The sequence below is a fragment of the Anoplophora glabripennis genome, unplaced genomic scaffold, assembly GCF_000390285.2.
Source record: "Anoplophora glabripennis isolate ALB-LARVAE unplaced genomic scaffold, Agla_2.0 scaffold239, whole genome shotgun sequence".
Taxonomy (NCBI): Eukaryota; Metazoa; Arthropoda; class Insecta; order Coleoptera; family Cerambycidae; genus Anoplophora; species Anoplophora glabripennis.
In genome coordinates this window covers 36903-49225 of record NW_019416322.1, presented here as the reverse complement: position 1 = coordinate 49225, position 12323 = coordinate 36903, and the positions used below count along the sequence as shown (strand labels likewise).

At 31.7% G+C, this 12323-nt stretch overlaps 1 protein-coding gene across 1 annotated transcript; it reads right to left on the bottom strand.

Moving 5' to 3' along the window:
• Positions 1-2189: 2189 nt before the first annotated feature.
• LOC108911151 (protein disulfide-isomerase) lies at positions 2190-11044 on the bottom strand. The gene is made up of 4 exons (XM_018715997.1): positions 10785-11044; positions 9804-10001; positions 5104-5375; positions 2190-3486 (listed from the first exon to the last, which is right to left on the bottom strand). The coding sequence occupies exons 1-4, from the start codon at positions 10930-10932 to the stop codon at positions 2611-2613; spliced, it is 1494 nt and encodes a 497-aa protein (XP_018571513.1). The 5' UTR covers positions 10933-11044; the 3' UTR covers positions 2190-2610.
• Positions 11045-12323: the final 1279 nt, after the last annotated feature.

The following is a 12323-nucleotide window of genomic DNA, read 5'->3' as shown; positions in this document are numbered from 1 at the left end:
TGCACAACTGCGGAACCACAGCTGAGGAAAATTTGGTTTTAATATCTTCAATTGTTCAGAGATATTTAGGGATTTCTTATGAAAACTTTAACAAAATGAATTTCTGGTGTACACCATTAGTATCACGGTCCTACGGACCGTGCATTAATATCTCTTGAACTAGAAAACCATTAGTATCACGGTCCTACGGACCGTGCATTAGTACGTCTTGAACTAGAAGATTTACAGGGTTGGTTAAATTACGAGAAAGTTACATATTTTCATGCCATTTCGGATTATGAAAAGAAATTGGAGATAAGAGCCCTTTTCTTTTACTCATGATTTCGGAATCATAACGTGTTACGATCCGATGGAAACCAATCACATTGCTAGATTTAGGATCGTAACGCGTTATGATTCAGAAATCATGAGTAAAAGAAAACAGCTAAGTTGTACTGTTCCCAAAATAAGCTGAATAAACTGAAAACTTGGTTTTTCTTATTTCTTTCATATCTTTTTTATTATTGAATAATGAAACCTAATGAAAATTTGTATGTAGATCTCCTAGATCCTTATGTTTTCATAACCAACTTTTAATTTTCTTATGGACGTCAAATTGGATTTTTGTACCATTAATGAGGCACATTAAATATCGAATTCAATGATGTATAATACTTGGTGAAGGGATTTTATTAAGGGATAAAAAAGGTCAATTTTATGATATATTTAATTCGATCACAGTAGCTATGAAAAAACAAGTGAAAATTTTGACATTTCTATTTAAAAGCAAACAATTTAACATTTTACTGCTGTGAATAAGTGCTCAATTGTATTTATTTGTTTGTAATGACAAATGTATACAATGTTTACTTTGCAATATAACAGACATTCGGTGGCTGCGTCACATTATGAAGAGATGCATCCTGAGAGAAGGCAATGGAATAGGAATTTTTTCCAATGTTTATACAGGCGATTACAAGAATATGGTACTTTAAAAAATGTAAGAAATCGTGTTGGTACATTAACATAAACCCAGAAATATCCAAAAGACAAGAGGCATTAGAATATAATTTATCTGTCAGGCATTCAAAAACGTTTTACAAAGCATAACTATAATGATTTTAAATTTAAAGTAAGTGCAAATATTGCAGTAGAGAGAGAACCAGCAAAGGCTGGAATTTCGTGAATGGTTTCTTGATCAAATGAGGGCACATCCATATTTTCCCGTTAAAATACAGACTGATGAAACATTATTTACGAACGAAAAAACAAACACACTATCCTACCCACAGGAGTAAGGCCACAAATTCGGCCAATACTAACATATCAACTTTTTCACGAAATGAAAATTTTGCAGGTATTTTCCAAGACGATGGAATAGTACGTGGTAATGTGCAGTCTTTGTAAACATCAACAATAACACATGAAATCAAAATCTACTAGTCGTGAAACTGCATACTTTACTTCTGTTCGATTCAATTAGTAAAGACGATGTTGCACAAAATCCCGATTTTCTCAAAAACCGTTATTTTTTTCGAAAAATTTGTAAGAGTAAATAATTGGCATACTGATAAAAAAATCGATATCATTTTAAGAGCGCCCTACCCCTAGTCCGGCCCTTATTGGGCTTTCAACAAATTCATAGTTTTACTAATTAAAGAAAACAAATGCAAATCATGTACGAAATTTGGTTGCCTTATGTTAAGGCATTACTCAAATACAGTTTTTCAAAATTTAAGTCATCTTCAGATGCCAATATCTCTTCAACGGTTACATCCCAGAAAAAAGTGTTACATAATAAATCGGCATATTTTAAGATCCTCCATACATGCCTGCTCTGCGTCGCTAGACTTATGAAACACCCTGTATGAACATACCAATTTTCATTAGTCTACTTTCAATAATAAAAAAGATGTGGACGAAATAAACGTCAAATTTTCAGGTTTTTCAGCTTATTTCAGGAGTTCTAAGTACCTCCCAATTTTTTTCATAATTCGAAATGGCATGAAAATATGCAACTTTCTTATAATTGAACTAACTCCGTATATTTTCCAGTTCAGAACAAACTAACGGTGCACACCTTAAAAGTGACCACCCTGTATAGTCGAGTGCTATTATTTTCATTTCCTCTACGGAATCCTCGATTTCCGTGAATAAAATTCGAGACGTCCTAACCTAACACCACTAAATTACGGGGAAGGTTAAAACAATTTAAATTTTCTAGCAATTGCTACATTTATTTGTAGTTTCAACATCTAGAATATAATATTTGTTAAATTACAAAAAGGTTTAAACTTTTATGTTTAGATCTGCCAAATTATATATATTTAAGCACGAAAGAGGAAAATAAGTATTTTTTTCACCTTTGGCAGATGTAACACACAACCAGTCTCACAAAACTCTATAAATAGAGATATGCAACACTCCTTAGGTTAAGCCATACATACCATAAGGATTAAGTGGTATTAACCGTCAACGAGTAGATACAAATTTAAATAATAGATTGACATGTTTTTTTGTCATGGTAAATATGGTGAAACCGAAGAAATATATAAATCTGTTAAAAAATTGTAAAAATAATGTTTCATACTTTAAGAAATGGAATATACAATTTGAGACATTTTTACATTTTTACAACTCGTCTTTCCTCGTGGAGTCGTCGTCTTCCTCGACCTCCTCCACGGGCTCCTCCACGCCTGCACCGTCGGCACCGCCGGACTCAACGAATTTGGTTAAACCGTCAAAGGTTCTGGGCCCGTTGTATTCTATGATCTGATTTTCACCTTTTGTGTACAATTTAATCGTTGGAAAACTAGAAATCTTGGTGTGTTCCAGTTCGTTTGCCGTGGCGTCCATTTTTGCGATAACTATATTTTCATTGTCTTTAAAGTGCTCCCCTACTTTATCGTAGATAGGAACTAGCTGTTTGCAGTGCCCGCACCACGGAGCGTAAAATTCTACCAGTACGTCTTTGCCCGAATCGAGCGCGACGCTGTCAAAGTTAGAGGCTACTAGTACCTTGACGTGTTCTTTGTCCCAGTCTTCTGGAAGATCTTGGCTAAGTAAATGCTGTTTGAGTTTGCCGTCGAGGAAATCTTGAACAAACTGCTGGATGCTTTCCGCAGACAGGTCATCGGTGGGTGGTTTATATTTTGCCATATCCTCTTCGAGTTTGATTAATCGGGCGGCCGGTACCTCTTTACCTTGCATTCCGAAGAATTCGAGGATTCTTTGATGATCGTCCTCGTCGGCATCGATAGTTACAAACAAAACTTGTTCCCTGAACGGTTTTGCCACAGAACGTGCGGCTTGAGAAATTTTCTCGAAAGATTCCTTATCTCCCCTGCTTAGGAACAAAAGCAAATGGCTCTTAATTTCGCCTCCGAAAATTTTCTGTGCAGTGTCATGGTTAAATTCAACGATCAACGGTAAAGCGTTAGTTTGAATAAACTTCTTAATATCAGCGTCTACTGCTTCTCCATCGTACACAACTTTTTCTTCATCGAACTAAAAATATAGCAAATGTAATAAATTTTTAATACAAATGCATTTAGAGATTTGTAAAACTCATATAGAAAAACTGTTTCATTTAAAATTACATTTTTTTTATTTTTTTGTTAATACAAGGTGTCCTGAAATTCATGCAACAAAATTTGGTCATAGATTCTTACAAATTTAGGGAACCCGTATTTTTTCTTTTTGCCAACTGGCCCCCTCTTTCAGAGTTACAGCCCCCTGAAGTCTTTTTTTATATCTCAAAACCATGTTGTACGAGTATCACTAAATTTGGTACACAAGGGTTTTATAACATGTGGAATCTCACAGTGCTACGCTTTTTGGCGAGAAACCCCCTTAAGACACTTTTTTGTGGGCCCCCTCGTCTTTGAACCAGAAAAATTTGGCCACAAATTAGATTTTTTTAAATTTATTAGTTAGCTAGAAAGTCATTAAATTTAGAAACTTTTTTGTCTCTTCATATTTGTTTCGTAAAATGCAATGTTTTTGAGGAAATCACGATATGCATTCGATCACATTTTGACATTTTTCTCAAAAACATTGCGTTTTACGAAAAAAATTTCAAGAGACAAAAATGTTTCTAAATTTAATGGCTTTCTAGTGGACTAATCATTTCTAAGAAATTTAAATATGCCACCAAATTTCTTTTTGATTTGAAGGACAAGGGGACCCACGAAAAATTGTCTTAGGGGGTTCCCTGCCAAAAAGCATAGCACCATCATTCCACGTCACAAAACCCCTGTGTACCAAATTTAGTGATTCTCGTACAACAGGGTTCTCAGATATAAAAAAAAAAGATTATTCTTAGGGGCGGATTTCACGAGGCTGTAACTCCGAAACAGGGGGCTTCTTGGCAAAAATAAAAAATATGGGTCCCCTAAATTTGTATTAAGATCAAATGTTGTTGCTTTAATTTCGGGACATCCTGTATGAAAGAAGTTGGTATAATTTTTTGAAATATTTTTAGTTGTTTTGTAATTTATAAAATGGAAAATAACTAAAAGGAATTGCTTTTATTTATAAAAAATGACAACTTATTTTGATTGCAGCACCAGTTTCACAATTTTGTCGAAATAAAATTAAAGGTCTTTTTTTGTAAAAAAAAATTGTTCTCTTACAAATCTTCCTTTTTTTACATATTCAAGATTTGTTAAAAATCCGTAATAAAATGCATGAACACAACCACAAATTTAAATTTTGATATAAATAATTCACACTTGCAAATGCAAATACGAATACTTGAAACATCCCTAGTTTAAACCCCTAAAGACAAATTGTGCCGTTTAATAGTTTCTTAGTTTCTAAAAGTGCAGAGATAATGGGGAATTCCCCACTTTTGCCATAAAATGGGATAATGTGACAAAAAACTGCATGCGCATTTTTTAATTTTTGTGTGAAATTATTATTTAACTGACAATTTAAGGAAACATAAAAGTTAAATGTATTTGACGAGTCGTGATAATTGCTAGACTATGCTTTAAATGTCTTATCTGTTAACAAGTTCAACTAAAATCTGATACCACCGTCTTTCACCTTTTATTTACTAATAGAGAGCAAGAGAGTTGTTTAAATAAATTTTCTGTAATATCATATAGTTTTATGACTCACCTTTTTGAATAAAATGATAGAATCTGGTTGAGCTTCATACTGACTGTTGACACTGTCTTCTGAAGTAATTCCGAACGGAATGTCATCTATGCCGGAAGCTACGCTCAAAAATGCTTTTGCAGCGTCAGTAGATTGGTCCTTGAAAAATCCAATAACGGCAACATTATTGGCCTCGATGAACTCCTTAGCGTCATCTATAGACGCTATTTCCTTGGCTGGAGGCCCAGTCTTTTTCAAAAGCCAAGCAACGATATCATCTGCCTGTCTTCCACCTTAAATGGATTTCAAAATAAGCCATTAACCGTTTATCAAAAGAAAGTGTAATACACAGAGTGCCCCCATAAGAATTGATACAGAGCATGTGTGTGTAAGGGTGTCCAAAATATTATAATCAAACAAATATACAAAGTCTCACCCAGGTGGTTAATTTGAAAACATTTGCTTCTAAAACTTTTTTTGCTCTCGCAAAACTTTGATAAATCTTCTTAATTTCAAGAAAAACAGGTTTTTGAAATAAGGTATTCTGACAGAGAGAGAAGAGAAATGGAATCACCAAAAAGTCAATAGTGGGCTGTGAATGTATCACACAAATTTCAAAAAATGCGCTGGAAAGATTTCATTTAGTGAACAAATTGATATGACGGTAGTGATGGGTATCTGAGAAGAAAACTGCCAAAGAAGTGTGGAAGAGGATCGGAGGAGATTTACTAATCAAATTGTATCACATACAAAAACATTTTGCAATGTTGATGGTACGGTTTGAGAAACAGGTATAACTTTTAGTACAAGTCGAGAAAACCATAATTTAAACACAGTACCTACAAGATGAAGAGGTTATTTGCAGACAATCGAGTATAAACCACAAATTACGACAATTTTTTTTACTCTGTTATAAAGGTATTAAAGCTAATTCAAATAAATTTGAAATATATTTTCCTAAAAAAAACCTCTCAAGTGAAGTCAAACAATGAACCATGGAGTAGTTATTTCCTGTAATATCAACTGTTAAGAATCTTATCTGTTAGATTAGATATGTTTAGCATATATCGATTTTTTAGTATTAAAAAAACACTGTGACTTAGTTTGATAAAATTTTATTTTAAGAATTTTTTTTGAATTGCTATGAATTAGCTTATATCTTCTAGACCAAAAAAAAAAAAAACTAATAATAAAACATATCTTTTTTAACAAGAAGTTTATTTTGGCAAGGTGGAGTATCGAAAAGTTCTATTCAGATTACACAGCCCTACAAAAAAAAAAAAATTCTGTGCATCGGACTAGACCACTATATCCATATGTTTTCGAGGCTGCCGAGTTCAAATCCAAGGTCCGTTTGACCTTGTCAAAATTCACTATATCAGCATCAGTAAAGATATCTTATGTCCATGAATGCAGAGATATTCGAGCAGTCTATATGTAAAAATTTCATTACATACGAGTTATAAAAAAATTGACCATTAATGCAATGTGAATACTCATCTTTCACCATAGAATATGAAACAAATATTACTATATTGTTGACATGTACCATATAACGCACTCAACTGTCCAAAATTCTTCCTCAACTTCAAGCACGGCAACTATCCAGAACCTTTCTTACCGTGAAGGATGAAAGTGTTAGTAACCAATAATGCTGTATAAAATGATAGCGTCGGATTTTCAAATGTTTTGTGTTATTAGAAGTAATTCATTGCATCCCTACCATGCACAAAATGTTCAAGAGTTGTCTCGGATTTAGATTGTGTTACCTTTTGTTAGTTTATTTTAAATCAAGACATTAATTTCCACAAAAACAATTATTTTCGCAGATGAGGTTTATTTCACCTGCCAATCTTATTACCAATTAGAATTACCAATCTTTTATAATTACCATCATTACTCGGATATCAACCCTTATGCAATAGTTCCGCGACATTTTCAACGTAAATTTAAAACGAATGTTTGGGGAGTATTACTAATAGACATCTTATTGGTCTAGTAATTTTACCAAATCGTCCAAGTGGCAAAAGTGATCTGGAATTTCTTCCTTTGTTGCTAAAAGATTTACTATTGGAGTTTAAATTATAACTTTGAAGGCCCCCATAATTGGCCACCATGAGTACCGAACCTAAAGAAATATTTCCTTTGGGAAATGTTAAATAATTCGTCTATTCTACCCCTCGTGAAACACGTGATGACTTATAGAATTGCATTATGAATAAATGTAACTCGAAGATGATCACAAGTTATTCATCATATCACGGACAGAGTGAATTGTATTTTCGGCGAAGAATAAATTTATACTTCAAAGAAAATGGTCAGTCATTTTGAACAATTTATCTAACTTGCCTAACAATTTCTTCTTGTATAGAATAGCTTATGAATAATTACGTTTTTCTTGAAAATGGCAAGGTGTACCAGGGTTTAGCAAAAGCAAGAAAAACTTTTAATAGAATTCTGTATAACATGAGAGCATATGCTTTCAAATTATCCAAAGGGCACACAAATCAGTATGAAGTGCATTGCAATACCTCAATGACCTTGAACTCGTCAATTTATAACCCATAATGTATCTAAATTAAAACGCTGCAGTTATTTTTTTTGGCCTCACTTTGAAGGCCTGTAACTCCCATCTAGGTACAACTTTATATAAATTTGGTTAAATTACCATATTTTGGGCACCCCTACATGTACCTGCACTGTATCGGTTCTTAAACGGAACACCCACACCTTTTCAATTCATTAGAATTTTTTTAAAACAATTCTCAAAATGTTTCTTGATACCTATATCAATGAACATAATCCTTTAAATTCTGATAAAAGGACATTTTAATACACCTAGTCTTAATCCAAATGAATCAACAGTTATACATTACATCCTAATATAATATCGAGTTGGAATAATACAATTTTTAAATGATTTTGACAATTTCCTAAATCAGTTATAATCAATAAAGAAAAGTATAAGTACTCGTAAGAAAAAATTAAACAAACGTCACACTACATTTAAATAAATAAATCAGAAAAAAATAAATTCGCCATCGAATATAGGTAATAATACTTTTATAACATGTTTTTCTTGCTACGAAATAATATTCTATAGATATATGGCAAAAAGGTCAATTAATTAAATTCATCTTGTTCGTGAGTTTCAAATGCGCAGAAGTGCTTATATATTTAAATATATGATATAAAACCTTCATTAAATAATTGTATTGACCAGACCTAAGTAAAACTTTTGTGCACAAGTATTTAGTAGTATTTAATACAGAAATAAATTTTGTATTGTAAATTCTCTTCGTTTGTGCCTCTCGCAAACAAGATGAGTTTGGTCAAAATAATTAATTTAGAAATACATTATTTTTATTGTTTTTCTGTTTATAATCCTAAATTTTTGTAGATCTAATGTATCACTGTCTCAATTTGCCAACATTATGAAGGTCGTGCTTTGCACTTTTGCACAATTATAAGTAAAAAGTCAATTTTTTACTTGGAATTTGTCCATAATTTGGATTTTCATAAACTTCTTTTACAAATTATTGTATTATTCTTAAGAAATCACATTTCCTAATCACAGTCTTGATAATAAAAAAGGATAAAGTTTATATAATAAATTAAATTTTGATCAAGACCAATCAAATTTTTTGATGAATTAGTATTGTAGCTTTATTGATTGGAAATAAATGTTTGTTATAATACTGCCTTGAAGAGAATTGTAATACAACCAAAACATCAAAATACCCTATATACAACTGAAATACTTGGCTAAACTTTAAATGTGGATTCAACATCACAAATTAATTAATTAGATACTTATCGTAAATTATTACGAAGGTCTTGGCTCTTCCGATATCTTGTTGTTCTGTGAGGATACAGAACATTTGATACCAGAACATTAAACGTTCTAGAAACATTTCTAATGCTTATTGCAGGAAGCAACTACTCTGTGTACTAAAGACTCGACCAGCATTATATTACATCTGCAATATCTATAATCACAGACATTTAAGACATGGGAAGTAATATTTCCCACATCGTAAAAACAATTCTACACATTTTAAGGTCTCTAAATTTGATTTGTATCAAATTATTTATAAAACAATAAGATGAAAATTGTAATAATCTCATTATCTATCATTTTTTTTTCTCAATAATATTTAAGACCCTGTATCTAAAAAATTGAGAAAACATTTTTTATTAATTCGTGATTAAAATGTGGTCAAGTGTCTTTGATACACTTCACATGTATGTAAACAATATTAATGAGTAATTAATTGTAACATGCAAAATATAAAAAGTCTTAGTTAGTTAAAGTTATTATAATAATTACAACTACCTATCAAATGCCATTTGACATTAAACGTTGATTTTGCTACACAAACAACCAATTGTTTTCGGATATTTACCACTATTAAGATGTGACATAAATATGATAGGATTCATCGCTAAATGCATTTATTTCAAAAAGTTTATTTTTGTTGCCCCTGATTGCACGGTTATGGGAAACTTATCTAGTTATGGTATTTATGCGTGTGGAGTAAATTTTACATACTTTTTACGACCTACAGAATTTTAGATTCCAGGCATGAATAATTACCAATAAAGATATTTAAATATATTGTTACATATTTTACGTGCAATAACTGAAATACTTCTATAAAACAGCAAATGCGTGATAAAATAAGTAAGCCGTTAATGTACACAGTTTTATGATTTCTTACCATTATAATCGATGGGATTTCCATTCTTGAAGAACTTCAACGTGGGGTATCCCCTTACACCATGTTGCTCGGCAAGTTCTTGTTCCTCAGTGGCATCGACTTTAGCAAGTTTGATGGAAGAATTTTGTTCTGCCAATTGCTTCGCAGCTTTAGCATATTCTGGTGCCAGAGCTTTGCAGTGTCCACACCACGGAGCATCTATAGAAAATAAATTACATTTGTACAGATTGACCTCAGAAGTTACAATATGTACCATGTTAGCCAGTCCAGAACTCTATTCATTTCTTTCTTACTTATATTAAGCTTTGTAGTTCCAGACTGGAGAGATATGCAGAAAAAACTAGATTCTCCTATCTTTAAAAGCAATCAATGATGTGACAAATCATATTTTGCAATTGCTTTTTTGTGAATAAATTTGGCTTTATATGTATATGTATACTGTATCTCAAAATAGACTCTACATAAACACATAAATGAAAACGAACTGGAAAATACTAAATTGTACCGTTTTTGGTTCATTGACCTGTAAAATTGACAATATCCTAATACTAGAAATAGGTTAGTCAAATACATAGGTACACTATAAGTAACACTGTATTCTTCCGTACTGTGAAGCATAAAATGATTCAGTACCTATTGGTTAATGAAAACTATTTTTTTTAATAAATATAAGGTATCAATACCAAATAATTAAGAAGTTCAATCATATAGGTAGGTATGTGCTAACCACCAATTAACTATGAATATTTCTCACAAATTACAAATTATATAAAAAACAAATGTATATCACAATACCTACACAAACATTTTAACTGTGAAGTATTGTATAAAATACGGAACACCGGTGACTTTTCGATTAGAAAATGGTTCAAGTACATACCATAACTACTGGAAAATATATCAGCTATATTGAAATTTGAAATAAAAGTTTTATGATAGTCAAGAATAATAAAAAATTTAACGATATCCAATCATACTTACAAAATTCTACCAATACGAATTCATTGTCGGTCGTTGCCGTCTGGAAATTAGACTTGGTTAATACTAAAACATCGTCTTCCGTCTTAATTTCTTCCGCCGAATAAACAGAAATTACAAATAATAAAAAGGAAAATAACTTTAGAAGCATTTTTAATATCTAACAATTACCCGTCTTTACTTCTTTATTAACGTGTGCGTTGAACGGACAAGACAGGCAATGACAATACAACACAACACAAGAGAGAAGAGGAGACAACACAACGTGGCAATCGTAGCATGGCAGAATCGTGTGGAACTGTGATTGGTTGAGAGAATATAATGACGTAATAATACGGGAGATGAATGATTTAAAAGTGATTTTTCACGAACTCGAACATAACCCTTAGTTTAGACTATTACATGCTGTCCGACTCTAAAACCGGTCACCTTAAATGTAGAGAAGCCTCAAAATGTCAAAAATATTAAATATATATATATAAATTATAGAGAAAATTTTTAAACATTTTTGAAGATGCTGCTATGACTAACTTTTGATGGTCACTTCCGGGTTCACTTTTGAGTATTTATATGGCACTGTAATTTTGAAATCAATTCGGTCAATCAGTCACGACGAATACCTAATCATCTTAAAACTTCTACCCAATCTTCCGGCTTCTTATGACCTTCAACCAATATTTTTTATGCTGTTTCTATGTACATACATTACATGTTACGTGTGTTACCCAAACCTGCCTACGATTGAATGTTGATATAATTTAATATTTATATTTTAGTGCAATATACCAATTCAATGAAAATTATAACTTTACTGATAAATAAAATTTCAATATTTCAACAAGCATTTTTATACTAGAATATGAGCACGAATTTACATTATATCTATGTATATATAGGTACCTCGTTGTTTCACAAGTAGATATTTTTTGCAGGAATTCTTCTACAACCTGTTATTGCGTCAAGTCAGTATCTATCTAGTACAGCATGCAGCATGTACCTTAACATATTAGAGACACGGTCCGTAAAAGACCATACGGACCGTGCATTAGAGATGTGTGGTCGAAGTCAAAAACTGACACTCTAGATCAGGGAAAGGAATTGGACATTGGATCTTATTAAAATAATTATTTCATATTATTTTCAATTTCCAGAAAGGAGCTAGTCCACTTTAATAATTATTTTCTCAAATCTGATTCCGTGTCTGGTCTTCATAAGTATTATTTAGACCATTTTCTTTAGTTTTGAAATTTAAAAAATGTTTTTTTGAATTACACCACCAATATTTAGTATACCTGACACAATTAACATTGGAATTAGTATTAAAAATTACTGAACAGATTTTGTTCCTTTATTTAAAATTACAAATTATAGTGAAAAACTATGTTACTATATGATTTCATTCATGGATAACATGATAGCGTGATAGCTTGATTGAATCATTCTTATTTATATAAAAAATAACTGAATGTTATATCACTTTTTGCAATAATTCCTACCTACCCATTTATCTATATATATATATATATATATATATATATATAT

Bases quoted from the DNA above. Each gene is read 5' to 3' on its own strand.
- LOC108911151 (XM_018715997.1), bottom strand. From the start codon at position 10,932: ATGCTTCTAAAGTTATTTTCCTTTTTATTATTTGTAATTTCTGTTTAT. The intron at 10,002-10,784 runs GTAAGTATGATT...TATTTTCTATAG, and splicing joins ATTCGTATTGGTAGAATTTT to ATGCTCCGTGGTGTGGACAC. The intron at 3,487-5,103 runs GTGAGTCATAAA...CTATATTTTTAG, and splicing joins CTATCATTTTATTCAAAAAG to TTCGATGAAGAAAAAGTTGT.